Raw genomic sequence first — 27,500 nt, 5'->3', positions numbered from 1 at the left:
GAGCTGCAAAGTGGTGAGGAAAATACATGTATCCTCCATTAGCCACCAAAAGTGAAGTAATACAGCACAAAAATGTATTCGTTCGACGATTACAATATTTTCAGGTGCAAATCCTGCACAAGTTTCTCGGAGGTGACAAAGGATAATCAGAGTGCCTCTTTAACGCTATCCACTGTTGTAGTATATACTAATAGAGATTTAAATCCCATTAATATCATTCAAGGGGTAAGGAAAGTTACAGTTCACAGGCAACCAGGTTGACAATCAGATATACATTTAGTTTGATGCTAATCTTGTTTGAATAAATTTGATTGTAGCCTGGAAAGATACAATTAATAGACCCACCATTTCAACACTCTTGGCTAGTGATTACATCAATGGTGATACAATGTTGTTGCCAGAGTCCTTTTATACACCACTATTTTGCTAAAAAGGGAAAGGGCGTACACTTGTTTCAATAGTAATTACTGAAGCATCCTTTTCTGTTAATAAGGTGCAAATAGGTGTCATGAATGTAAACTGCTGCCATCATCCCAGTTCAAAGGAGTTTGGGCAGCAATGATGTGCCATTAGCTTTAAAACAACAGCATTGATACACCGGCTGTTGATGATGGTAATTCTAGAATTACCCCATGCAATTGTGTGGTAATGTTATTCAAACTACAGAAGTCAGAAGGGGGTATTGCAAAGTTAATTTGCTAATATTTAATGAGGGACATTTTGCTGTTTTCGTTGAACAGAACATACTACAAGCCAGAAATCATCAAAGACAATGGACATCTTCTTCATCTTGTTGTCAAGCAAACAAATTGCTTCATTGAGACATCATTTGAACTGACACCACTGATGCAGTTTGATCAGGTGACTAGAATGACTGCTGTATTCATTTTTTAGTGATTGAAATAGTGATTTACTTTCCCTGGTATAACAGTGGCTGTAGTCATCCAGCAGCATTAAGGGTTCCCCAGTGGTGTGTAAAATCATCTACTCACTAGGGTAGGCAGAGTAAAACCTGTATGTGTCACTCCTAGGAGGGAATGGGTTATTAACTAACTGACACAGTTTTTGACAGGATGCATAATTATTATGATGACTATGGTAATTTATGATAATTAATTTATTTAATATTGGGAATGTTGTCATATGTACCAGGTATTTGCTAAGACCATTATATCACGTGTAATTCTGAGTTTCCAATGCAATAGGGACATTACTAAATCACGAAACAGCAAAATACTGAAACACCATGCATGACCCCACCCTGCACTGAATACTAACCGACAAAGGTTGGATTAAATGTGAGATGAAATATCGTTTTAGGCCTAAAACGATATTTAATCTCATATTTACGTTTGTCGGTTAGTATTCAATGTATGGTGGGATCATACATGGTGTTTTGGTGTTTCATTTCACTGTGTTATGGTTTAATAATGCCCCTGCAATAGTGATTTTAATAAACACATCACATATGTCACACACACAGTAAGGGGTTTTCCTTTTTTTTTTTAAATCTCTAAGTGTGTCTCTTAAAACTGGTTAAAGGGGACGTAGATTTTGACTGGACGTAGATATTAATTCTTTTGCCCCATTGGTGAGCATGCATGCAAAATCGTTCAGTGTAATAGAGAGAGTGAAATCTGTACACGTGTCATTTCTTCGAGGAGAAAGGCTAAACGTGTGTGTGTTGTAGTTTCACAAGCATTTTTACATGTCACCATGTTCACTTGTCTGCAGTGGTTGGCCAATTTTAAAATCCCTTGTTTAGTTGCCAATCATAGTACATGTAGGGGTTCTGTTAGATTTATATCAAAGTCTGAAGACTTATTGATTTCATTCAGGCAAATAATCAGATCTCAATTCGTCAAACTTCATCATCTAAGCATTGGGTAAAAAGCTAAGTGTGACACTTGATGTAACACTTAACAGTCCTGGCGGTTAGAGACAGAGAGGAAAGATAAATAATAAATTGTAATTTTTTTTATATATTTCAAATTTAGGCTGGATTGATGATCAGAGTGGATAAGGATCACTGGATCAAGGCAGTGAGTAATAAGAATATTAAAAAAAGTTGTGGTTCAATTATTTTCCTGGTAAAAGTTTTTTAAAACCATTTCAATGTTTCAGATTATTGTTTACTGGTATATCATTCTCACTGATGGACTCCAGCCATTAAAATATCCACACTGTTGCATTGTTTTTAAGTGCACTAGTTACATGTAATGCATTGATGATCAATGTTTTGTCTCTTCAATGTTTTAGGGTTTGGAGTTTGTGCATGGAGAGTGTTTCATGTCTTGTGTGGTGACAAAGAAATGGAGTGATTGGTCAAGAGAAAAATGGAAGGACAACAAATTGGCAGTGAGGATGAACAAGATAGATGATGATTATGTGGTAAGAACATCAAAAAAAACTTGTTTCAATTGTGGGTGGGACCTTGACAACAGACAAAATCATGAAAAAGTGGCTTTCAGTGAAGTCGTTAGCAGGCTGGAATCTTTAATCCTTGAATTCCGTTGGCTAATAGTGTTCTTTTTACGATTCAGACCACAGTCCAAATTTTTTCAGCACTTATTGCGGCAAATTGAAATTGTTGGCAAAGTTTACAAACAATAATATTAGGCAACAGTTACTGGTAAACAACTTCCTGAGATGACAAATACATAAGGAGAATAAAATGAATGGATTCAGACAAGAGCGTAGCACACAGTCAGTGGAAGTATTTTTTATTATGCAGAGGAGGAAACCTCCAATGAAACAACAATGACAGCATTCAAACGAAGAGGGAAAAAAAAATAGATTGTTCACTGGTCTTGGTCATTCCATATGGGAAAATTAAAAACCATACATAATTATGTACCCTTGGTCTTGAGTAGCCGGCACCCAGCTATCTGCTTCAGACTGTACTCAAGACCTCACTGACAGACAGTTTTTTCCCATACGAATCACTTCTTGTAAATGACATATATTATTTTACACCCGTACATTTAAGAGTGAGACTTCTATGCTCTAGCAATCGGTAATGTTCACCAAATTTTACTTACTGGTATTCTCATACAAGTTTGAGGAAAGAAGACATTTTGGTAAAATTTTAATTTTCTCCATATTTGTATTTTTAGATTGAAATGAAATCTCCTGATGCAAGCCCCAGTGAATGGAAAGTTGTTCGCATCACTCATCTGAATTCAGGAGGAAATGCAGTGAAAATTGGACTTTATTGTTGTTCACCAACGAAAGAAGGAATGAATGTAGTTTTTGACAAATTTTCTATTTCAGCTGTCTGATGGAATGAAGCTTAGCACCATTCTTCTTTTTAACTATATATTATACATGTAGATGTTCAGTTGAACTAGCTTGTTCAGTCTGTACTGGGTAAACATTGGTCAAGTTCCTTTTTTTTGCAAGTTTAAGGTCCATAAACTTGCAAAAAAGGAACTTCACTACTATTTTCCCAGTATGGGCCGAACAAGCTAGTTCAGTAAGGTTTTTATTATATTGGAGATCTCTTGCACAAGGTTTTCTATTCCTTGAGTCTTACCTCTTCGCCTGGTTTTGTTAACGGTTCTGGAAAGTAAAATTCGTACTTGAACTTTGATGTGACCAAACGAGAAACATTTCTTGCATTTGTCTTTTTATGTCCAAGAAAATGGAAACAGAAGATGGGAACAGTTTGGCAACCTATATATGCTGCTTTGTGACTAGTCCATCGCAGCGGTCCATAATACAAAAGTCGGACCGCTCAGAGAACCAATCAGAATTTCCTTGAATTCATCTCTGACCAGTTTCCCTATATAATAAATACCTCTTATCAAATAAGTTGTAGGCCATTCTGTACATGTAAGTTATGGCCAAAGCTAAATTGCTTGTATTATCTCAGAAATATGATGTTAGTGATGGACAAAAATATTACTGGTACCACCCTAGTGAAATCTGTAGATTGTCCACAAAATTAGCATACCAATAGTAACAATAATATTGTTAATAATAATAATAATAATTTTTTATTATTGGTATTTGTATCCTAGCAAATCCAATACAAACCATTGTGGTAACCAACTTTATTATAATGCAAACTGCACGTAAATAATAAAATCTATTTGTCATTCTACATGTACTAAACAAACATCATTCACCCATAACAATGTGTAGGAAAATTATTGGAAGGCAATTCACGAATTTTGAAAGAGTACTGTGGATGACTCCATTTTACGTCATGTCAAACCAGCTTCTAGAATGTGCCATATGGCTAATCCCACACCATTTTCCCGTCTTCCCACACCAGGTTTGAAACACTATCTTTTCTCCATTTGATCTGATCTCCTGTAATGCCTTTGTGTAGACTATACTGAGGCCAATGTCACATTACAGAGATATTTCATCAGTGATATCTTATTGTGGCCATACATTGTTCATGTACACTGTATGTCGTCAAAATAGTCCAAATGAAATTTAAGTTATTCTTTCATTATAGTGTTGTATCATGGTGTACTTTCTATCCGATACGTCTATACTTGATGAGACATAAAGCCTCGTGCCTTTTTATTGTAATTTAGTGTCTTTACAATACAGTATTTCCATTTCCTTTTTTTATGTACCGTAAAGGGAAATGTTGATTCTATTGTTAATATTTCATCAGCAACCTAAAATATATTTTATTTCACTCTTTCCCATGTTATTTAGCAATGTTCATTTGTTTTTTCAGCATAATTTTTCCATTTGTGGTGGCCGGGTCTGCTCCTTTGGCCAGTTTTCATCGACCATCACACGTAAATGATTCATTCTTCAGTCTTAATTTTGTTATGAAGTAGTTTGTATTAATAATTATTGTGGTTTCAGTTACAGTACATACTCAAAGAGTTAGTAAAGAACATGTTTGTTTCTACTTTCATTGTAATAATAAAATAAAATGTGGGTCCGAAAGGTACTTGGGGTTGATTGGGCCAGGGGCAGGATTGAAAAAAAAAAAGAATCAAGAAAATGTGCATACTTACTAGCCTGAATTTCAGCTGCCTGACTTCTGCTCACTAAGGCAATCAGTCAGGGAGATCAGCCTCTTGCCCTAACTGACTTTGCGAAGGTAGGAAATTTGGGCTAGCCTGCCTTGCAGGCTAATTTGCGCTACCTAGTTACACGTTGAAGTAAAGGTACAGACAATGCAATATTCTTTTGTGCAACTTTATTCACTGCATCTGTGGTTGTGACACAAACAAAAAAATGAAAAAGTGTATTGAGTGAATGAAAAATGTATTGAGAACACCAATGTTACCATTTCTTTCAATCATTGTTCCCATAATCACCGCCAGATGTAGGATTAAATTTTATACCCTGGATGCCAGAGGTTTCTTCTATCTTAGAGTCGCGAAGCATTGAGAATAACTTTTGAGGTTTTTCTCGCAACTTTGTGACATGCTATTCCCATGCTCTAAGAGAGGAAAAAAAAAGCCTCTGTCATCTGGGGTATAAATTTTATTTTACCAACAGAACAATTACCAAAAATGAAATGCAACTAAATTCTGAGACTGGTGGAAAAAGCTGGAAAATCTGTGTTCTGTACATCTGTTGTAAGGCCCCCTAACTTTTAGACCAATTTTTAGACCAGGACAGAAATTCCAGGGTGATTTCCAGATTTTAAGGAGGCTCGAAATAGTTTCTCCTTTTTTCAAACAAATAAACATATTCTGTTTTTAGATACAGTTAGGGTAATCATATCAAGGCAAAATTTGACCAGGGTATTAAGTACCCATCATAGATTACTCACATCACATTTTCCTCCAAAATAACGTTACCATGGCAACGATATAAGGCATTTTTTTTGAGCATATTGTCTTTTTTGAAAAAAATGGGACGGTGAAATCTTCCCATTCAGCGTTACCAGATAATGTTAGAAATAACCTCTAAAAAATTTTTAAATTCAACGATCTGTGCCCTGTGACCTGAGACCTGTGTTTTGTACCTGGCGATAGGAAACTGGAGTATCAAGAGATGCGCAGAATGTTTTCGTAGTTTTCGTGAATAGGAGATGTCTATTTATATTCCATATGTATAGGAATTAGAAGAAAGGTGAGCAAAATTAGCGGTATTTGTTTATTTCTGATGACCCACTTTGAATCGTGTTAGCTGATGCGACCAGCTTTTAGAATTGCTTGTGTGGCTTACTATCGATCTCGGACTGTTGATTTCAGTCTGCGGTTGAAAAATTCTGATCACGTGATCACATTTTTTTGTGGCTCTGCGGTTTTGAAAATACTGACCACGTGGCGCTAGTCCTTGATGTTCTTCCCACGGCTGAGAAAAGAAAACAACCTGAAGAAAATTTTCCACCTTCTCAATTTCTCGGACAAGGCTTTTCCTGGCCTGGGTTACCCGTAATAGCTTCGGCCGGTTTTAATCGCCGTGAACATCGTTTCACGTTTTTCTCAAGAGTTCTGCAGAGCCGCAAAAAATGTTATCACATGTCAGAAATTTTTAACCTCAGACTCAATCTCGTTCCCAGAGCCCACGTGTCTTTTTGTCTTGGCGCTGACCAAAAGACACGTGGGCTCTGGGAACGAGATTGCCGCAGACTGAAATCAACGGTTCGTGAAGTGGGCTGAAAATAGTACGCGCGCTCTCAGCTGAAAACCCTTTCGAGCCTTCGTCTTTGTGCTTCCTCCCCTCCCCTCCCCTCCCATGTTAAGGCTTCTGGTTCCTTGCATGCTATTTTTCACTCTTTAGCAATTTTTCCTCTCTGCGGTGAAGCTTATAAAATGAAAGGCCTTGTTCTCCTGATATGTTCCACGAAGATTTCTGGGGGAGGGATCCAAGGAGACTGAACATGCCATTAGTAAATCGATCCTTGCCCAGATCGTTCGTTGCCCAACCCAGGAGGCCCTCGTCCGAAAATCTCGACACTTTCTAGGACTGGGAAAGAGCGTAAACATCCACGTGCAAACATGGCGGACGCAGCGGACGCGTAGTGAGAGCGCCGTTGTATGTTTTTCCCTGTCCAACAATTTGTTGGCCGTTTCTGCGTATTATCATGAAAAGAAAGGAAAGAGACGTTGAAGGGGGAGAAATGTCACCCAAAAAACCGAAAGGATCAGGGTTTATTGAGGGAATCGACAATGACAAAGCTGGTAATACCATGCGCGTCCTGAAAGGTTTATTGCAAAAAGAGCAAACTAGGCTGTCAGGTTAGTTTATACACATTCATTCTCTATCAGTAAAATGTCTTTCTTTGCTTAGTTACTTTTGATATATTTGTCTAGATGAACTTGTGATACTCCTCCACCTCCCAGATTCAGTTCTGGTTCCCCAAGCGTAGAATGAAGGCTATTGAATTATGGAGGGTGTAAATTGCAGGTTGCAGGGGTCATTGTTTCACCTTAGCTGAAACAACCCAAACCTTTACTAATGCTAAACATTAGGCCTAAACGCTATGCTTTAGATAATGTTTAAGCCTAAGGTTAGTATTTTTGTAAAGGTATGTTTTGTTTCATGGTAAAAAAAAAAAGATTAATGACCTGCAACCCTTAACTTGCAACCTGCACTTTACAGAGGCCCTGACAGGGTAAATTCCGATAAGCGACATGGCCCAAAAAGTAGCGACAGCATATGAAATGAAATTTCAACAAAAGACATCCTTTTCTAGCAAAATTCTGACTGTGACATCAAGGCCAAGAATGAGCCGATTAAACCCTGACACGAGTGATCTTAAAATTCAGACAAGCGACACGGGCCCCTCCCCCCCGTCAGGGCCTCTTTACACCCTGCAGGCAATTTGTTCATGTGTGGGAGGGTGTCCTTCTGTTTTTACTGGGTTCCATAATTATGGCAATCCAGTCAGAATCTGAGTGGAATTTATTTGTTTTGTTGTTTTTTTTTCCTGTGTTGGAAAATGGAAAAGTTGCACAATAGGTCTTTCCTGTCACTCCCCTGCTAGGTATTGTCTTTGCGTGTAGAGTCTTCTGTGCAAATTTTTGGTAGGTTTCAGAGGGTAGTAGAAATCCGTGATATTATGTACAACACTGATACCAAAAATTAATTAAAAAGCAAAAGTTACCTTGTTGTCCAAACACTTCCATTACATTGTGTGCGGACAAGAAGTTATCTTTACGCCATGAATGAATGATGTCAGCTTGCGTTGAGATGAAGATCATGCAATTTTAAAACTTACTTAGAGGTAGCATTACATTTTGAAGGTTTGGCAAAGCTGTTAAAGTTACTTAAAGAATCAGAGAACAAGGAAACGTTTGAAGAGATCATTAAAGAGGGAAGAGAATTTAAGGAAGTGTTCAAAATTCTAGAAGGTGGCAGACAAAGTGTTTCACAACTGGAGGTGACTTTATTTTAGACTTGTAAATCATTAAATTTTTATCCTGTTGAGCTTACACGTAGATACAGAGTTTGCATTGGAGTATACACAGGGTTTGAGCTGGAGTGAGAACTTTTGTTAATTTTATACTTGCAATAATTATTGTCTTGTTAAAGATTGTCATGACATGATGTATGGTTTGTAATTAAATTCACCTCAGAGTTGATTCGTCCTATGACTTTATTTAGGAGCAGCATTGTGCTATAGTGTGATGATACAACTGCTACATTTAACTTGAAAACACAGCTGTATTTGGACATGTCATGAAAATGGTTATAATATAATATTATTTAAATTAAATAAATAATAATAACCATTAGTATATACTAAAACAGTGGTTAGCGTTGAACTCGTGCGCTGATTGGCTCGCGTAGTCACTAAAACGTGGAACGACCTAAAACCACCTACAACCACCTAAAACCATCTACAACCACCTACAACCACCTCAAAAATATCTACAACCACCTAAAAAACATCTACAACCACTCACAAAGAATCGAATACCATCTTAAACAAGCCATAATTGTATAAAATAAGCAAGACGACAATATATGGTTACCATTTAGCCAAAAAATACAGATGGCATGATCGTGACATAAAGGTAAGCGATTTTCCGAATTTGTTAAAAGCCAACCGGGTGAGAATGCCGCTTTACCCTGCATTCCATCCTGTAAAGGGCACTAAAATTGTGAGAAAGGGCCTGGAAACGAAACAATCTTCACAAATTTCCCGCATTCCGGGAAATGCCGGCACTCTATTTCCCGGAATTTGGGAAATTCGTGAGGATCGTTCCGTTTCCAGGCCCTTTTTCACGATTTTAGCGCCCTTTACAGGATGGAATGCAGGGTAAATCGCTATTCACATCCGGTTGGCTTTCAACAAATTCGGAAAATCGCTTACCTTTTATGCCATGATCATGCCATCCGGATTTTTTTGGCTAAATGGTAACCACATATTGTCGTCTTGCTTATTTAATACAATTATGGCTTGTGTAAGATGGTATTAGATTCTTTGTGAGTGGTTGTAGATGTTTTTTAGGTGGTTGTAGATATTTTTGAGGTGGTTGTAGGTGGTTGTAGATGGTTGTAGATTTTTTATGAGGTGGTTGTAGATGGTTTTAGGTGGTTGTAGGTGGTTTTAGGTCGTTCCATGTTTAAGTGACTACGGATTGGCTCGTCAAACTCCGAATATCCTGTGCTATTTACCTCCGAGGAACTCGGGAAAAAATGGCGTCCCGATTTGCATCCGTGACAAGTGAAGAAAACATCCAAATTAATATTTTGTGCTGTATATTATCTCACTGTTTTAGTATATATAATATACTAAAACAACTATTCACCTCGGTGTCGGTGGCTAGCGTTGGATATTTACCTTGCTGCTTCGCCACTTGGTAAATATCCACCGCTAGCCACCTCTACTTCAGTGAATAGTTGTTAATTATTGTTAAGTAATAATGATTTATCCGTAACAATTGTAATATTTGTTATTGTCCATGGAGATCTGAAAGCTGCTGTAGGTGTAAATTCCTTACACTGGTGACAAGCCTCATGACGTTTCGTCAATAATTGCAATTGCAATTCAATTACAACAATTTTCAATTAAACAAAACAACATCCATTTTCTGTGCATCTTTCCTCGTATGGTATTTACAATCTACAGTATTGTTGAAATATTGTGTTCACTGATACATTTTGTAAAACAACCGTGCAAAGTAGTAACACAAACAATTTTGCAGTGCAATTTGTCTTGCAGATGTAACAGTGCTATGGTTTTATAGTAGGACCAGTCCAGTCCCCACACAGACAGAAAAAAAGCATGTTGTTGTTGTTTAGAGAATTCAGGAAGAAAGAACAATCTCCATTACTGTGTTGAGAGTCCAGGGATATTTAATGAAAGATATGTTTGTGCACAGATAACAGATAACAGAGTCTTAAACAACATGTCAATTAATTAAAGGATGCTTATTTTTTTTTCTTTCAGACTCAGAAGTGCCTTGAAATTCTGGAAAGAATTTTGCTATTTACTTCAGAGCAGAAACACCTCACCAGCACAACAGGAATAGGGATTGTGCAGAATGTCGTCCAAAATCACATGAGAGTATTGTACAAATGCCTTAACTCAGGGAATCCCTCTGAACTCATCATTGCTGCTCTGAAGTTGCTGACAGCCATGGTTGCACAAGGAGTATCATCAGCAAGAGAGGTTCAAGGGTCTTTTGATTTCACCTTGCAAGCCATTGGGTTCTTGCCGGCAAAGCGTGACAGCAAGGTTAGGGTCAAGTATTCCTCTTTGTGTACAAAATACTGAAAATACTTTTTAAACACTTAAAGACTCTTCCCTCAGTGTTTATGGGGTTTATGGCATACAGATTATGTTTGGAAAACAAGAATTTGGTAGTAGCAAGTGAGTTCACAAAAGTAAATAATTATTGTCCATTGTCGGGAAATTGAAAAGCTCAATGAAGGCTTATGAAGGGTCATTATGCTTAAAATGCCAGCTTTTCAATATTGAAGGTTTTTTTGCTTAACATTGATTGTCAGAATAAGAGGTGCAGCTTCCGTTACCTATGACATACTGTAGGTGTACATGGGTGTTTACAGGTTAAATCTCACAGTTTAGCTTCTCTTTCAGGAAACACCAGATGTAAGGACTTGTTTCATTCATTTTGGCCTCTCATTTTTAATGTTCGGTGACTTGACTGTTATGAAGGAGGTCTTAGAACTCCAAGGTAGAGTGTCTGTGTTGGTAGAATGTATACAGTGTGTGACCTTTGCAGAGCTCTCATGCTCTACATGTGGGTTTTTTTTTGTCCTGGCTAACATTGCCAAGGCTTGTGGGCTGACTCATCCAAAATCAAGATGGCCCCTATCAATTCATATGGCAAAAATTAAAAACTTGCTTTGGATTGTGACTGTTATGACACTTCCAGTGGTTGTGGCATGCACAAGGCCTGACAGTCTTGGTCCACTGCACACTGGACGACAAGGCTTGACAAGACATAAGATCTACTGTAGCACGGTAAGATATCCGACAAACCCTGATCTTGTCGCAGACCTCTCTGAATTTGCTACACACTAGCCAACAAGTGGCCATCAAAAATCAGCTATTGTGCAGTGGCCTTTAAGACAAATCTTGATGAGACTGGAAAGGTTTGACTGCCATAACAATGATAATTATTAGGAAATTAACAATTAAATTTTATTTATTGGGAACGTGATAATGAGGTTACACGTAACATAAAAACTTTAAATCCCAATAAAATCTGGACTTATGGAAGGGACAATACTCGTCACAAATCGTTGAAACAGACGCCGTTTCTCTTGAATTTTCTGGAAAAATCCTGAGATTTCTACTTCACACTGTTTTCCCAACTGAAATGTGCCTTCTCCCTCCCCAATGTTGAGCCACGCGTGTTTTGAAGCACTGAGACCACTGTGATACCCAAATCAACATTGGGGAAGGGGAAAGAGCCACAAGTGTTTCAAGATTTTTGACGAGTATTGCAGGTTATCCTTTGAAATCCCCGTCGAAATGCTATCAACAGGTTCACAATAAATCATCATGTGTGTGTGTACATGTAGTTCATTGAATAAATTAGGCGACTGTTTGCATTTGTTGATTACATTTGAAATAGTCTGCTTGATGCGAGGAAAGAAAATTGGAAACGTGATGTATAAATAGAAGCTTTGGCAATATACACCTTTATTACAATGTACACTTAACATGAGAATTTTATTCCATAAAGTTCATTTGTAGAAACCAATATGCTTTATTTTCACATTGTGGAAAAAGCCTATACAGCCAACCAGAATGGCAAACAGCTCTTTCACGTGTTGAAGTATAACCAATCAACGATAGCGTAAAGGCCTTTCCAAGTCACTCCATTGCTATTAAATTTGCATTTGGTTCTATTGTTAGTGAGTTTTTGTTTCTAATTTGCGTTCAGAAAACTATTTCAATGAAAACTATTATCTTATATGTAATAAACAGCTCACGACAAAGAGAGTGCTTTGTATGGGGTTTTATTCACTCGTCGTTTGTGTCAAACAACTTGTGAATAAAACCCTGTACACCGCAATTTCTATAACATAAACTGTATAGTGTAACTGGTCAACTTGATAATTTTGTCATAAATTATGTAGACAAGCATAATATCAGGCAAAGAATGCTTGCACACAAGTACCAGTAACCACTTGTTGTTTGTGTTAAACAACTCGTGAATAAACCCTGTACGCTGCACTTTCTATAACGTGAACTATGTTAGTAACTGGTCAACTTGATAATTTTGTCACTGTGACAATAAATTATGTAGTCAAGAATAATATCAGGCAAAGAATGCTTGCACACAAGTACTGGTGACCTGAATGGTTAATCTGGACTCCGTACCCTGCAATCAATCTCTGTGTACACATGTATGTGTCCACCTTTGTTGGGATTTGGTCTATAATGATCTCTGGAATGAGGCTAATACATACAGCTCTTCATACATGTATATTCATTTTAGTGTACTGTGTAACATTAGTGCTACATGACTTGTACTTTGTACATGTAGTAATACCAGTGATCTAAAGATGAAGTATCTTGGATAAATTTCTATCTGCATGTTGTAACTGCGATCATCATGTAGATTTAACTTATGTAGAACACCGCAAGGAATTTAAAGCAAACTTGAGAGAGCATAATTTTATAGGAAAGGAAAGGAAAAGAACTTTATTTAAGTGTCTATTCATTCTAGCCCTGGAGCACTAATTGAGGACACTGTGAACTGAAATAAACAGTTAAAGCAAATCTAGTCAAATGTTGGTTTTTGAGGAGAGGGGAAACCAGAGTACCCAGAGAAAATCTCTCGGTGCAGAGTAGAGAACCAACAAATTCAATCGAACCTGGGCCACATTGGTGGGAGGCGAGTTCTCACTACTGGGCCATCCCTGCACCAAGCATCCTTGTACCAAGCTCTCAATTTCATCTTGCCGCCTCATGGCATGGCCAAGATGGCGGCCGGATGCAAGTTACCAAGTTCTCCAAAGAATTGGTTCTCCCTGCTTATTTTGGCATCTCTATCTATTCAAGTTATAAAATATGAGCAAATTTATTTAAAACCTGCATACTTTACAAGTACAAGGGGAGGTTTTCACCTCCTGGACCTGCAAATAACTCCAAGTACCTTTCTTGCTTCTATCAGTCTACGTCAGGAGCTTAAAAGCTGTCTGCTGTGATAGAGATTCCTATCGGTCAAAACTACAACTACTACAAGACCTCACTTATGAATTTGACTTGGATATTGTTTGTTTAATGGAAACCTGGCTCAACAAGAGTATCTCTGACTTTGAAAATCCTGCTCACTAGGTATGATATCTACAGAAAGGATCGCCAAAATCAAACTGGTGGTGGAGGTGGTGAATTTTCCAGGCTTTCCTTTGAGTGCAGTAATGTTCATGCTGCTATGATCTGAGATCTGAGTAGACAGAAAGGTTAATAGCTTGCCTGGCTAGGAAACCAGGATCCAATCCTATTAATATTATTATTTTGTGATGTTTGTTTTATTGCATTTTTTTCATAGGATTTCTTCAGTCTATCATGAAAGGGTTGCAATTTGATTCACCAAATGTGGTTCATGCAGTTTTGTCAACTCTTCAAACAAGGGTAAGAAAAATAACAAAGAATTCGAAAAGCACACCAATTTTAAGCTTTATGGGTGATGAAGGAGGGGGGGGGGGGGGGGATTGGGCTGTATGCGTGGTTACTGAACTTGTAAACTGGAGTTCCTAGGAATGTTCCAGGTAGTCAGTGTTTGTTGTGTATACCTGTAAAGTAGCATACATGTCTGTCTCCAATAGGCGTGTATTTTTAAGCTTTCAATAGTTAGGTTCATTTGCCCCGGCCTAAGTCGTTCATCTGTTACAAGGGGTTCCCCATTGATGGGTGAGATCGAACATATGGCATTCGAGAGAGTAAAGCCTCTGTGGGGTGCTTACATTATCTTTAGTACAGTAGTATAATTTTACTCGTACTATTAATTATAACTCCCGCTTTAAAGAAAACAACAAAACTTTTAAGTTTGTAAGGCATGTCTCGACAGAAATGTCTGTCATCTTCAGTTGATTAATGTACAAAGTGTTAGAAGTTGAATTTATAAGTAAGATAAAGTGCTAATTAAACTAGTAACAACGAAATGTACATAAAACATGACAGTTTGAGAATTAAAAGGATATAAGTTTTAGATTTACATGATGTAATTGTTGATTCAAAGAACGTTGTTCTCTTTGAATTTCCCTATTTGTCTGTGTGATAAGAGCTGAACTGCCCCATACTTTTCCCCCTCCCCCTAATCCAATGTTGGTTAAGAAACGGACAAAGACTTGCACAGTATTTTTCACTGGATAATTTATCATCATTGGTATTGGGAAGAGGGGAGGACAAATAGACTTTGTTTTGTCTAAGATTGTAGCAGGTTGATTATAATTAAAACATTTCAACAAAAAAAACAATGTTTAATTAAAAAAAAGCAAGGCAGTTCGTTATACTTCAATATGCATTAATTAATTTTGCTCAGTTACTACCTCACTTCTTATTCATACACTATACATGTAAATGACGGAATTGTATTTGAATAACTTCCATAAATTATTGATTTTTGTTTTTGTATTGTAGGTGGTGAAAAATGCTGGGCTAACAAAGAAAACAAAAGTGAAGTTCTTCAACTCGTATGTGTTGTCGCAACTGGCTGGACTTTATCAATACAATGAGGTTGCTGAGGAAGGGAGTGGCCAGTCTGTGCGGCAACGTGTTCATGAGTTATTGCTCAAGATCTGTACATCATTCAAGTTTGGGATATGTTTCTTCAACTCTGTGGGAGCTTTTGCAACCAGGTGAATATTCAATATTCCAGTGATACATTAAGGTACATGTATATTTAGTCTGATGCACAAGAATCCTAGTCTTATCTTTTTGGTGGCACCTATGCACCTACATTGTATGCAATCACCATGTAAGAGTGAGTGAGTATCAGTGGGTTTTTTTCTTAGTGTGTTGAAAAATATTTCACGAATGAGGGAAATGAACGAGTAAAATATTTTTCAACACGAGAAGAGAAATTTCGGATCTCCAAGCGGCCATGTAATATTCTATTTATTATATAAACACCAATGAAATACTAAATCATTTGAATCATGAAAGGCATTGAAAGGCGCAATTTTCATGTTACTATAGAATCAGTGATTTTTTCACATGTGAAAATAACATGTAATCCTCACGTGTGAAGATGTCATGTTTTTGCGCGAAAGCTCAATTGGTATTTCATTGGTGTTTATAAAATTATAATAAGTGACTGTTAATTGTCCACATTTTTTGCATTTGAGACAACGCGGTGGAGAGGTCAAACTTGGCATATTGGATCCGACTAGACCCTACTTATTATAAATAATTCCTCATTATCGCCTAACAAACAGTACATGTGTAATGATACATGTACACTATTAAAATGCACATGGAGGTTGGGCACCCAGGAAGGTGGGGGCTGGAATGACTGCCTCCAAAGCCAATTAGGTGGAACACCCTATAGTCCTCCCTACCCACAACCCAACCCCCGGGTCCCAGCCCAAGCACTTGTCACACTAAACTGGAAATACAGTGGAGATTACCCACTATGCACATAACAAGTATAACAGCTGTTCATGTACCACAATGGAGAGAGGAGGCAGGGGACACTTGAAAAAGCAAGCTATACAGATTTCACTTGATTGCACAAAGAAAGAGTTTTGAAAATTTGGGGACCTTATACCTTCTCTTTGGATCTTCTTGTCCTCAGGAGCAATAATCCAGTATTGTTAAGGTTCCTTCAGAAGCTATCTTCAATGACAAGTGATGTCCTTGTTCAAGAACTGGTGACGAAAGTGTTGAGTTGTTGTCACGATTTAGTCAACCCTTTTCTTTGGGGTTTGTCAGCAGCATGCGAACCAAGGCTCTCAATGTTTTGGGTTGCTAACATTAACTTAGTTATAAAGGTGAGAATGGATTCATGGAACAATATTTTAAGTCAGAGGATAATTATTATTTTCAGCAACAACAAGAACAGTAATAGTATTAAATTTGTGTTGATAGTGGTTACCTCTAGATTGGTACATGTACATGTATAATTTTGTGTATGATAATCACAAGAGATGACTGTCATTCAGAGCATGTGCAAAAGGTTTGAAGATTGAAGTAATTTTTGTTTTTAGTTAATTTGCAATTGCTGAGAACTGAAAAGAAAAATTAAATTACTGTACGAGTAATTATTGAATTATTATCTCTCAGATAGTGCTTGGGCTGTGCTTGGCTGAATTAGTAGGCTGTATTCTACAGTACGGCCTGCTAAATTTGAAATTTTTAGAAAACATTCTCTAGCAAGTTCTTTCTGTTGTTTATGTTACATAAACTTGTAAAACCATTTGAATCTTGCAAACAATTACTTCAAAAAGCCACGAAGATTTATTCATTTTTCAGATTTTGACGCAGCAATCTTTGTGGCAGTTAAACCTTCCGCTTGACTTCGAATAGTTTCCATTCCTGTGCACCTGATTACCTCCGAAATATAATTGTTATAAATATCTTACTATTAGTAAACCTTGTTTTTGTGGTCCGTGCTGAAAGTTAGGGATCCATTTTTTCCCATTGATTTATGGTCCAGGTGCATTGCACCTGAGGGCAAATTAAATTAACAGAACTTGGTCCATAATTTACAATATGGACCAGGAAAACATTGTTTTGTTAGCAAGGGGTGTTTAGTCATTCTTGCAATCATACGGTAATCTAAAGAAGGCTAATAACCAGGATTTCAACTACTGACCTGTTAGCCCTGAAATACTTTGCTGGAGCATGGGTTAGTTTCTACAGAAACTTGGGGCTACATTGGTGCAATAAACACATAAGCAAAAATTTGGCTTTATCAAACGATTTGAGAAAGATCAATTTTTAATACATCTGTAAAAACATTAAATGTCTTTTTCCCATAGTGTTTGATGGTACATTTCAGTAATAAAACAATTCTAATGCAAATAATTATACTTGAAGAATTACAATTGGCCACAAAGTCGTAAAAAGACTTTCCACTTTTACCTGGCTTGGTCTAACTTCACTCCTTGACATTAATTTTTTACCCAGCCGATATAGTTTTCATATGAACACAAAGTTGTTTTCAAAGATGTGTTCACAGTGTTCAAAGATGTTGAGCAGACTGTTTTCAAATATGACTGTTTTCACAGTTCTTTTGAGAACAGTGTGACCCTCGCAAGCTTTCAGACTCTCAAGGAGCTTCTTTTTGGTTTGGGGCTCTGCCGAATAATTATTCGTATTTTCCCCCCATCTTTTTCAAAAATGTTCATATTTTCTTCCTGATTTTGAAGAACATTCCTTTTTTCTATGAACATTTTTTTTCTGCTTGACACTCTGCGTGATCAATAAGCGTCACAGCTAATTTACTCTAAATACCTTATTAATTAATTAATATAAGGGGCAATGCACATGATTAAATCATTTAAACAAAGGCAAAAACTTAAGGCACCATGCAACCATTTTGAATTACAGTGTACATGAACCCATTTTGTTGGTTCTCACCAGCTGTATGCAGTCTACATGTAGTTACTTGCATAACTCTGTCAAAACTTTAAGGTTAGCTCGCAGTTTACTTAAAGTGTTATGTTAGGATGAATACATGTACTGGTAAGTGTTTGCCAAATCTTGTTTCTATTATTTTTTAGATTTTTGTGGCATTGCCACAGCCTTCACAAATGATCACAAAGGCTGGCATGAATATTGAAAATGTTGAAATGCTTCAATCTCTGGTAAAAATGGTGATACCAGTTTCAATCAGCAGATCTGTTTTGAGTCGTGGGGTTCAGGTACATATTAAAGCTGATGTTTCATTTTAAATCTATCCCTGTATAATTTATAAAAATAACTGAAATAATTCTTGTTCTTCTTAAGTGTACATATTTATGAGCTGGCATCTACGTAATACTAAACTGCTATAAAAGATGATTATTAATGTTTACCAAGTATATTGCAGCTATTATTTATTCCAGTAGGAAGCTTTGGCAATGGTGATGGCGACACCAATTAAAATTTCATTTGATGATCAAACGTTTTGCAATCGTAACAATTTTGGGGTACATGTATTTCATTTTGTTCAACTGGATTGGTAGAAAATGATGGTGTTGAATCACAAATAGAGGATGAATGATAATCTGTTCTCTTTTCATATTGTCGTCAATACAATAGTTTGATTTATTTACATTGTTGTTTTGCAGCGAGCACAAAAGGACTTGGAAAATGTTTATATTTTCTTCCTGTTTTTGAAGAACATACCTTTTTCCTATAAATGTGTTTTTTAAAAATCTCACCCTTAATTCTGCTTGACACTGCATGATCAATACTTATCAAAGCTAATTTACTCTTAATACCTTATTAATAAGTGGCAATCTGGAAGAGGGATGCACATGATTAATCTTTTAAACGTATGCAAAAAGGCACCCATGCAACCATTTTTAGGTACAATTGACCCCCATTTGCTTAAAATACATGCTCCATGTTAGGCACAATTTTTTTTTGGTTATCTACTTTATATTTCCCATCATTAAAGTGTGCAATATTATTTGTGTAGTTTTTAAGGGTAGTGAATTATTTGTTACTTTGAAGAAATTATTCATTATAATGATTTTCTCCTGTTAGCATTCCAACTATTTGGTGAAACATTTGACCTTATCCCTGCTGGTGGTGATCTTTGATAGAGCACAAAATGCTGTGACTTTTCTGGCAACTAAAAGTGGTGGAACCCTGGAACTTGATGGTGCTAATGTACAATCGGAAAACTCACTGCTGCAGCAGTTTAGAGAGGAGGTTCTGAGGGGCTTATGTGACATCAATACAGTGATATCTTTGAGGCAGAACCTTCTTGTTGGTACTGCAAAGAGAGAAACACAAGAAGGTGTGCCACTTTTAGAGTGCTTTTAAAATTGTGGTTGAAACTTTCATTGCTGGGAGGGAGAAGACTACATGTAATTGGAAATCGTGTCTTCCCCTTTTCCTCTCTGTTGAGGTTGAGTTCCAACTTTTTTACACATTTTTTGAGCATCCATGTGGAAGCCTAATAAACAAACAAACAAACAGTCTTTGTAAACAAGCTTTCTAGCTCTGGGTTTCAAGCAACCTGTCTAACCCTGATCTGATGGGCACAAGACATCAAGACAACCAAACAAAATTCAGGTCAAATTTTCATTTGAATGTTTGGCTAAATAGTCTCAATTTCTCTAATGCACTCTATCATGTACCCCCGGTAATAATAATACAGTAATTATAGTATTATTATTGAGTGAACTGAAGTCAAATATTGGTCTGTCTCTTCAGTTTTTTTTACATGTAGGTTACTGGCAGGAACTGGCTAAGTTGAACTCAAATCAACATTCATGGTTCTTTTGTAGGAATATCAACACTTTACTGAAAACCTGTTCAGAGCAGATATAGATAACCAACAAATGCAAAGCAAATGCTACTGCCACTGCTCCAATCCTCTTCCTTTACCATTATTTCATGTACGTGTATGTGTTTTCCACTTTTTTAGATGTCACAAGTCCTTCCATTCTTCATGCCCAAAGTCTCAAAGTAATCCTTGGATTTCAGACACTGCAGCCTTCAATTTTCTCACACATAAACTTTGATCTCAAAAAGCTACTGCCAGAGTTGGATTCTACACCTATCGTGCAGCAGCTCACCTTGCAAATCCTGTTACAAGCTCCACCAGGGAGTTTAAAATGGCATCAGCAGGTCTGTGGTTAGCAGTACAAAGAACACTCTTCAATAAAAATTATTGTTCAGTGAGAAATTAATTTTAATTTTAAAATAATTTTTTTCGTTATCTCATTAGTAAAGCTCCTGGTGTTTTGAGCAACCCTCAAGCAAAATGCATTATTAAGCTACACTTAAAAATAATTATGAGGGTACAGTGCTGGAAATAACAGTCAGTCATCGGACATTGTCCGACCAAATTTTGAAAATGTCCGGCCAATTTCACATTATGATTGGACACGATGACCGAACATCTCACCAGCACATCTTGAGTTATCTTCTTCAAGGTGTTGTCAGTCAATAAATTATGTCCGGTCCAATTTGTCAAATGTCCGACCAAAATGAAGATTTGAAAGGAAATATGTCCTGTGAATAAAGAAAAATTATTTCCAGCACTGGGGTAGGTGCCCAATGGCAAAATAATGAGGCAACAAGCAGTGCTGACCAGTGGGGAACTAGGGCACTGATATCACAGTGGAATAGATTATACAATGTGCTTACATTTGTACATCATGACGTTACTCTGAGAGAAGGGAGGGTTGGGCAGATGCAAAACAAACCACATTGCTGATCAATAACAAACTGCAAGGGAAAGTGAAGCAATAGGACAATGGCATGCACAATATTGGCAACCAGCTGCTAATATCTACTAGATTTATTGTCTTCCTCACACGTGCTTTGCTGCACATTGCACTGACTGTATGTCTGTTTTATTATGATGTTTGTTTCAACGTTTGCTTTGTTACCATTGCTTAATAACAGTAAATTGAACTGAGTGGAGTGCAAAGTGCTCGAAGTATGATTTCAGACCAAAATTGCATGGCATGAAGTTTAATTACCACTTCATTACAGCCATTTAAAAATCACACGATAATTATTATTATTTCTTTCTTTTTTATATGCAGGGTTTTAGTCAGTACCAATATTTTATTGATCCAGTTGGAAACAAAAGTTGCACAATTCGCCACACAGTGGCTTTCTTTGTGTTTCATTTTCCTGCAATTTGATTGGTTGTTTTGTTTAAATGTTCCTTTCTCTTTGGTGTGATTTAGAGCAAAAAATATTGTGATTCTTGAATAATATCTCACTGCTGAGAGCCAATCAGATTTCAAGGATCACCCATGAATTATAAATGGATGTAATTAAAGTAATTGGAGGCTTGAAAGGGTTTTCGGCTGAGCGCGCGCGCGTAAGCGACACACGCAATTCTAAAAGCTGCTCGCATCAGCTCACGATTCAAAGTGGGTCACCAGAAATAAACAAATACCACTAGCTTCGCCCACTTTTCTTCTAATTCCTATACATATGGAATATATATATGAACACAACGAAAATTGTACACAAACGGTTTCATGGTCACTTAAATCCGTTTGAGTTGACCTGTAGCTTCACTCACGCGTGCACTCGAATGAGCGGGTGACCCCCTCATTTTTCCTGATTTTGCAACTTTACTCGCTTATATCTCTGCTTCCGGACAGTGAATTTTTTTAATTTTTTGCATGTTACCTTAGATTCATTTAAAACGTTTGTCTTTCAAATTGAAAAAAAAATTATGTAGGTTAAAAAGGAAATTAGCGACACATTTCAATTTTTCTGAAAACCTGACCTACAGATTTTGTTGAATTTTAAATATTTTAGAGATTATTTCTAACATTATCTGGTAACGCTGAATGGGAAGATTTTTACCGTCCCGTTTTTTCAAAAAAGACAATATATGTTGATTTTAAGGCTCAAGGAAATGTCTTGTATCGTTGCCATGGTAACGTTATTTTGGAGGAAAATGTGATGTGAGAAATCTATGATGGGTACTTAATACCCTGGCCAAATTTTGTCTTGATATGATTACCTCAACTGTATCTAAAAACAGAATATGTTTGTTTGAAAAACGGAGAAACTATTTCGAGCCTCCTTAACGCACTTAGTTAAATTTACACCATTTAATCAGGTAGACCTTGGAGGTATTAAACAATTCAAGGCAAACATTAACTTGCAGTGTGTCGGTTTTCTTTTTTGACTGTAGGTTACTGTAATCAAAAACTCTTTTCTTTCTTAGATTCAACAATATAGCATCAGCATTGTATGATTCACTCATGTTGTTCACTTTAACTTTGTCCTTTTCGTTTCTGCTTTCTTCCAGAAAGGAAAGAGCTCTACTTCCTTTGTGTATTCCGTTCTTACCTTGCACACATTTGCAACAACTGGAAATGTAAAAGATAAGGCCAAGCAGCTTCTGTGGAAGGTTAGTTTGATATTATAAAAAGCAACCACACTGACAAGAAGAGAAATGATCATGGCGACCAAAAGGAAGGAACACATCGAAACACAATTACACCACCAACAAAACAACGAAACGCAAAATACTTTAAAAGCAAGCAACAACCCAACACAAAACACCGCCACAACAACAGCACAACTACAACTGATGAGGTTACACAGGGTTTTTTTCGACCCTTACACCACGGGAAATGATCTTTAGCGAGTGTGACTTTTCGAGACGAATATATCCATTGCTGGCTTGCATGTGACGTTGCATGTGACGTCATGGTGGCCATGTTGGATGGCAAGAACAATAACCTGTCTCTCCTCTGGGAACTGACTTTTATTATTATGCAACTTCTGCGAAAGTTAATAGACCTTTCCATAAATGGCGCCCAAATTTGAATAACAATACTTGATACATCCTTAGCCTCACATTCATGAGAAAAACCACAAAGTTTTCAAATTTTATTCAAATTTGGGCGCCATTTATGCAAAGTGTCTATTGTATTGTATTGCCAACTAATCCGGCCGCCTTTTTGGCGTGGGTGAAGACCAAGAATAGGGGCACCCAACGAGAATATAGTTCAAAACCACGTAAACATAGCATCGTTAAACGTATTTTAGTGTTTAAACGGTAGATACATAGGCATATTTTATCCCCTAAAAAATTTTTCATCTGTTCGGATTCCCTAACTGAAAGTTTAGTGTCCGAAAATTAGAGGGATCAGAACTTACCTTTTTGAAAATTTCAGCCGGAAAAAAGGCTCCCGAAAATTCTCGGTGACCTTTTTGGGTAAAAATCCATTAAAAATGGGCAATTACACCATGTTTTAGATGTTCGAAAATCCTAGGACAGTCAGGCAAGCAAGGAATTTTACAACAAATGTTCCGAAAATTCAAATTGTCTTCCGAACAGATATTTTCCGAAAATTGACGTTGGGTACCCCTGCAAGAAGAGATACCTAAAAACAACATACGAAGCCCTCATGACATTGGCCGAATTTATGCTAGAGATAATTCGTCTAAGTATAAATTCGGTACGAAGACGAATTATGGAGCAAATTCGTCTGAGGCTGATTCGTCTGTTAGCACGTCTTCAAGACGTGCTAGCTAACAGACGGATAAATCGTCTTAGACGGATGATCCGTCTCTAAATTTTTATCTAGACGGAAACGTAGACGGTTTTTGACGAAGTTTCCACGTGAGAGGAATATTTTCGCCAGGTTTCCTGGGATGCCTAACTCTCGCCAAGCTTCCACTCGTCTCAACACCAAAACACCCGTCGTGTAACACGCGTAACGCGTAACGTATATGTAGACAAAACACTCGTCAAAATTCGTCTTCGGATCTATACTTAGACGAATTAACCGTCTGACAGACAGGGAACTTAAGCGAGGACGACAAAAGTGACGGATATGAAAACGTGGAAAGTTTCGCTTTGACGTCATTTGAAATGCAGTAATGTGATTGGGCAATCGCACTATTTACTGCCCATATCAGGAGTTTCCTTGGCGGGAAAAAGAAGAAGCTTTGTTTTAATCTTGCCAAACGTTGGTCCTTGAAACAAATTGCGAGCACTTTTTCAAGGTCATACAGAAGTCACTCCATCAAGTTGTTTTCAGGGCGAGACCGTCTTAGAAATGTACCAAAATGTCAAAAAAACATAGCAAATTAATTTACACAAGAACATTAGGCCTTTTGCAACAAACGATCACATGGTACAAATCCGCCATGCTGGAGGGCAAGCTCATTATTATTCCACCACTGGGACATTAAAACAAAGAGACCTGAACCAGTCAAGCTTGACTTGGCTTTGTTTTTGTCCCAGTGGGGGAATAATAATGAGCTTGCCCTCCAGCATGGCGGATTTTGTACCATGTGATCGTTTGTTGCAAAAGGCCTATTGGCAACAAAATAACAAGACAACGAGACAAAAAGACCAGCACGACTAAAATGATACTAACAGTAATAACGCAACAGTATAGCAAAGCAGTAACACAAAACCAAAAGTAAACAACACAAAACCAAAAAAAGATACAACAACTTGGAATCTACTTTAGTGTATTTGGGACACTACATTAATTTGTGATGAACTGCTGTTTCTTTCTCTCTGCTAGCTTATCAGTGAAAGTGGAGTTGTCAGCAACAATGCGAATGAAGTAGACATATGGTTGAATCAACTTGATCATTATCAAGGCGATAAAGGGACAATGCAGGCACGTCTGGTTTTTCTAGATGAGGTATTTACTGCAGTGACCAAGGAACCACACGCACATGCAGACGATGTCATAGATGCACAGGCTGAAGTAGCGGCATCAGAGGCAAGTTTGGAGGAGTGTGGTGTGGACTCAAGATGGAATGTCACTTCTAATACAAGGTGCATGTGTTTTCTGCTTTTAATCTCCATGTCGTGTTGGCGTAGATCTCCAGAACATGTTTGAAAAAAAGCTCTCGAAAGCACCAGGACATGTTTGAAAGGCTCCACCTATAACTGTCCCAACTGGCTTCATCTGTACTTTCATGGTGAAATTACAGACTAATAGATCCAACCGTCTACAAAAACTGTCGAAAATGATGGTACTCAGAAAAAGACAACATTGAGGTAAAACAAGAGTACTTCGAACCTGGCATTTAATCTGAAGCTACATAGGGAAATTCCGAGAGAAGCGCGTGGGAGCGAAGTTGAATTTATACAAATGCCTTGTAAATGGGTATTTGTGTTTTTGAAAATCTGAGATTTAAACCCTGTTTGCGATCTTTGGAATGCTTTTCGGATCTCTTTTCGGATGATGTGAAACGCTCTTTATCTTCGCAAGGAAAATGTTTTAATTCATGAATCTTTATGATTGCTTTGCTTTCCTTGGTTTTGAAAAGGAGTTGAACTTCGTTTCTCGAATTGCTTTTAAAGGCCCGAAAAGTTTTTTTTGGGGCTTTTGAGAAACAGTTTCCGGCTCACGTCAACCCATCCAGACGCGCTAACCGTTGCCCCTTGTGTAGCCTGCAGTGCAGGCGAGTGCACATTTTCGTATTAGGCCACCATCTTTCTAAGATTTGGTAACTGTGGAAGATTGGGGCGAGGAAATATTTGCTGAGGCCCCCAACCCGCCACTGCACCAACCCTCTCCCGGTCAAGCATCTAATCACAATCCAAGATGGCGGCATCGAAAACCTGGTTTATCTAGCGTTCCGCGCCAAAATAACGCCTGCACTGCAGGCTACCCCTTGTGATTCGACTTTTTGATAGGATTACGTCAGTGGAGTCGTTTGGATCATATAATGATTCGTAGGAGTGCAATTTTGAGCAAGCCGTGTCATGTCAGTGCGCTATTTGAAATGTGTTGGGTTTTTCTTTTTCAGTGTTCCTGTTAGCCTGCTACTCGTTGGAGCTTTGAAACGTTACAGTGAAATGGTTTGTGAGAAAGTAAAGCCACTTGATGAAACAGATGCAGGAAACAAAGGTTGGTTGGCTTGGAAGGCATAGGAATAGACACTTAATGACTGGTCCCGAGGGAAACAGTTCATTTTGTTTCCCGAGAATCTCGATGTTTCCCCGAGGCGCAGCCGAGGGAAACATTGAATTTCGAGGGAAACAAAATGAACTTTTTCCCGAGGGACCAGTCATTAAGTGATTTGTTATATAGCTAAAAAAGAAAAACGTGCAATTGGAACAGTAACGGCGGTCGTTGGTCAACATTTGCGGGTAACAGTGCACTGTTACCCTCTGACGTCATAGATTTTGCACTGTTGCCCACTCAGAGACTTTTGGCGGGAAACAGTTTCATTGTTAGGTATCATGTGTCCGCGAAGTAACCAATGAGAGCGCGCGCTTTTTGGGGTAAAAATTGATGAATGCATGAAAAGGCAGTTGACGAATATTTCAGTAAATGGCGAAGTTTAATGGGTATCATTCGGATGGTGGGACAATGGAAGTGTTCGTCTGTCGAGTTATGATGCTCTTAGGAAGTTAAGAGATCAATCATGGTATCATTCTTTTTCAGGTTGCATCGCTCGCTATTTGAACGGTGTGATCTTCGATCTCATTCACTGCTCTGTCGACCCAACCTTAGTGAGTTTTGTGGTGTGTCGTTGCTACTCCAACATAGTTATCCCAGATCATTTGGCCGCAACTGTCTCGAGTGTCCACGAGGCAGTGTTGTGCTATGCTGGCCAATGGCTTCCCAGGGCAACTAAAGAGAAATTTGGATCTTTCAAGGTATTTGTTTATCGTAGTAGAAGCATAACTGTAGTCGCAGTTTCTGTCTCAGAAGCGTTATTTAGACTCCTAAGCGAGGACGGCGGTGAAATCTACGAGAATATCATCAAAAAAATATGCCTTAACATTATCCGAACGATTTAGGATTATGTTGACATCCAAGTCGCTCGGTATGGAAAATTGTGTACGGCAAAACGGTGTGGATCTTCAGAAAAAAAAAAAACGAAAATTTACCTCTGGGTGCTTGCGGATTCCTCCACGTATTGAATGGGCCATTTCCGGTAGCTGTTTGTCTCGGTTTTCGAAGTGAGTCTTGGTGCTCACCTATTGTAAGGGAAATTAGTTTGATTTGCATAAGAATACGCAACTAATTTCCATTTGAATGGTTGTGCACCAGGACTCGCGTTGAACTGAGGCATGCAGCAACTCGCAAATGGGCTATTGTTTAGCTCCTTTGTTCTCGTAGAGAATATTTGTTTCGACATTTATGTAGTTGCCCAACAAGGCCCAAAAACGCCTGTATTGAAACTTCATATTTATGATAAATCACCAAGAAGCCGATTATTTACGTTTCTGTTCGAAAAGAGAGGTCGGTGTAGACGTGGTTTTGAGGTCTTTTTGTGGGTACAATATTTGTGTTAGACATTTTTCGAAGTTCTTTTCCCTCTTTTTTTCTTTAGGTATTGTACGAACTCGCAAAAAGACGCTTAAATCTTTACCCTTTTTTTTTTCACAGTTTTATATATATCAATCCCTTTGCGTAATTGATGCTCTGTTTTCTCTCATTGTTTTGTAGGAATATCCACAGAGAAGTGACGAGCATGTGAACAAGTTGTTCCACATTTTTGGACAAAACTG

General features: G+C 37.8%; 2 protein-coding genes across 2 annotated transcripts in view; both read left to right on the top strand.

The window, feature by feature from the left end:
• Positions 1-4,105, top strand: part of LOC138052523 (uncharacterized) — a 5,826-nt gene extending 1,721 nt beyond the window's left edge. Inside the window, exons 3-6 of the mRNA XM_068899058.1 lie at positions 741-861; positions 1,998-2,042; positions 2,260-2,391; positions 3,117-4,105. Coding sequence (XP_068755159.1) covers positions 741-861; positions 1,998-2,042; positions 2,260-2,391; positions 3,117-3,281 — 463 coding nt within the window. The 3' untranslated portion in view covers positions 3,282-4,105. The remainder of the gene's footprint in view (positions 1-740; positions 862-1,997; positions 2,043-2,259; positions 2,392-3,116) is intronic.
• Positions 4,106-6,923: 2,818 nt separating this feature from the next.
• The window catches only part of LOC138052526 (nucleolar pre-ribosomal-associated protein 1-like), a 77,815-nt gene continuing 57,238 nt past the window's right edge, over positions 6,924-27,500 (top strand). Inside the window, exons 1-12 of the mRNA XM_068899064.1 lie at positions 6,924-7,169; positions 8,178-8,314; positions 10,331-10,618; positions 10,982-11,078; positions 13,911-13,993; positions 15,002-15,219; positions 16,158-16,353; positions 18,088-18,228; positions 19,058-19,313; positions 19,947-20,149; positions 22,308-22,409; positions 24,547-24,806. Of these exons, the coding sequence (XP_068755165.1) occupies positions 7,016-7,169; positions 8,178-8,314; positions 10,331-10,618; positions 10,982-11,078; positions 13,911-13,993; positions 15,002-15,219; positions 16,158-16,353; positions 18,088-18,228; positions 19,058-19,313; positions 19,947-20,149; positions 22,308-22,409; positions 24,547-24,806 (2,135 nt within the window). The 5' untranslated portion in view covers positions 6,924-7,015. The remainder of the gene's footprint in view (positions 7,170-8,177; positions 8,315-10,330; positions 10,619-10,981; positions 11,079-13,910; positions 13,994-15,001; positions 15,220-16,157; positions 16,354-18,087; positions 18,229-19,057; positions 19,314-19,946; positions 20,150-22,307; positions 22,410-24,546; positions 24,807-27,500) is intronic.

This window comes from Montipora capricornis, chromosome 6, assembly GCF_036669925.1.
Source record: "Montipora capricornis isolate CH-2021 chromosome 6, ASM3666992v2, whole genome shotgun sequence".
Taxonomy (NCBI): Eukaryota; Metazoa; Cnidaria; class Anthozoa; order Scleractinia; family Acroporidae; genus Montipora; species Montipora capricornis.
Note: the sequence above shows the minus strand (reverse complement) of the source record. Positions and strands in the feature narration are given on the sequence as shown.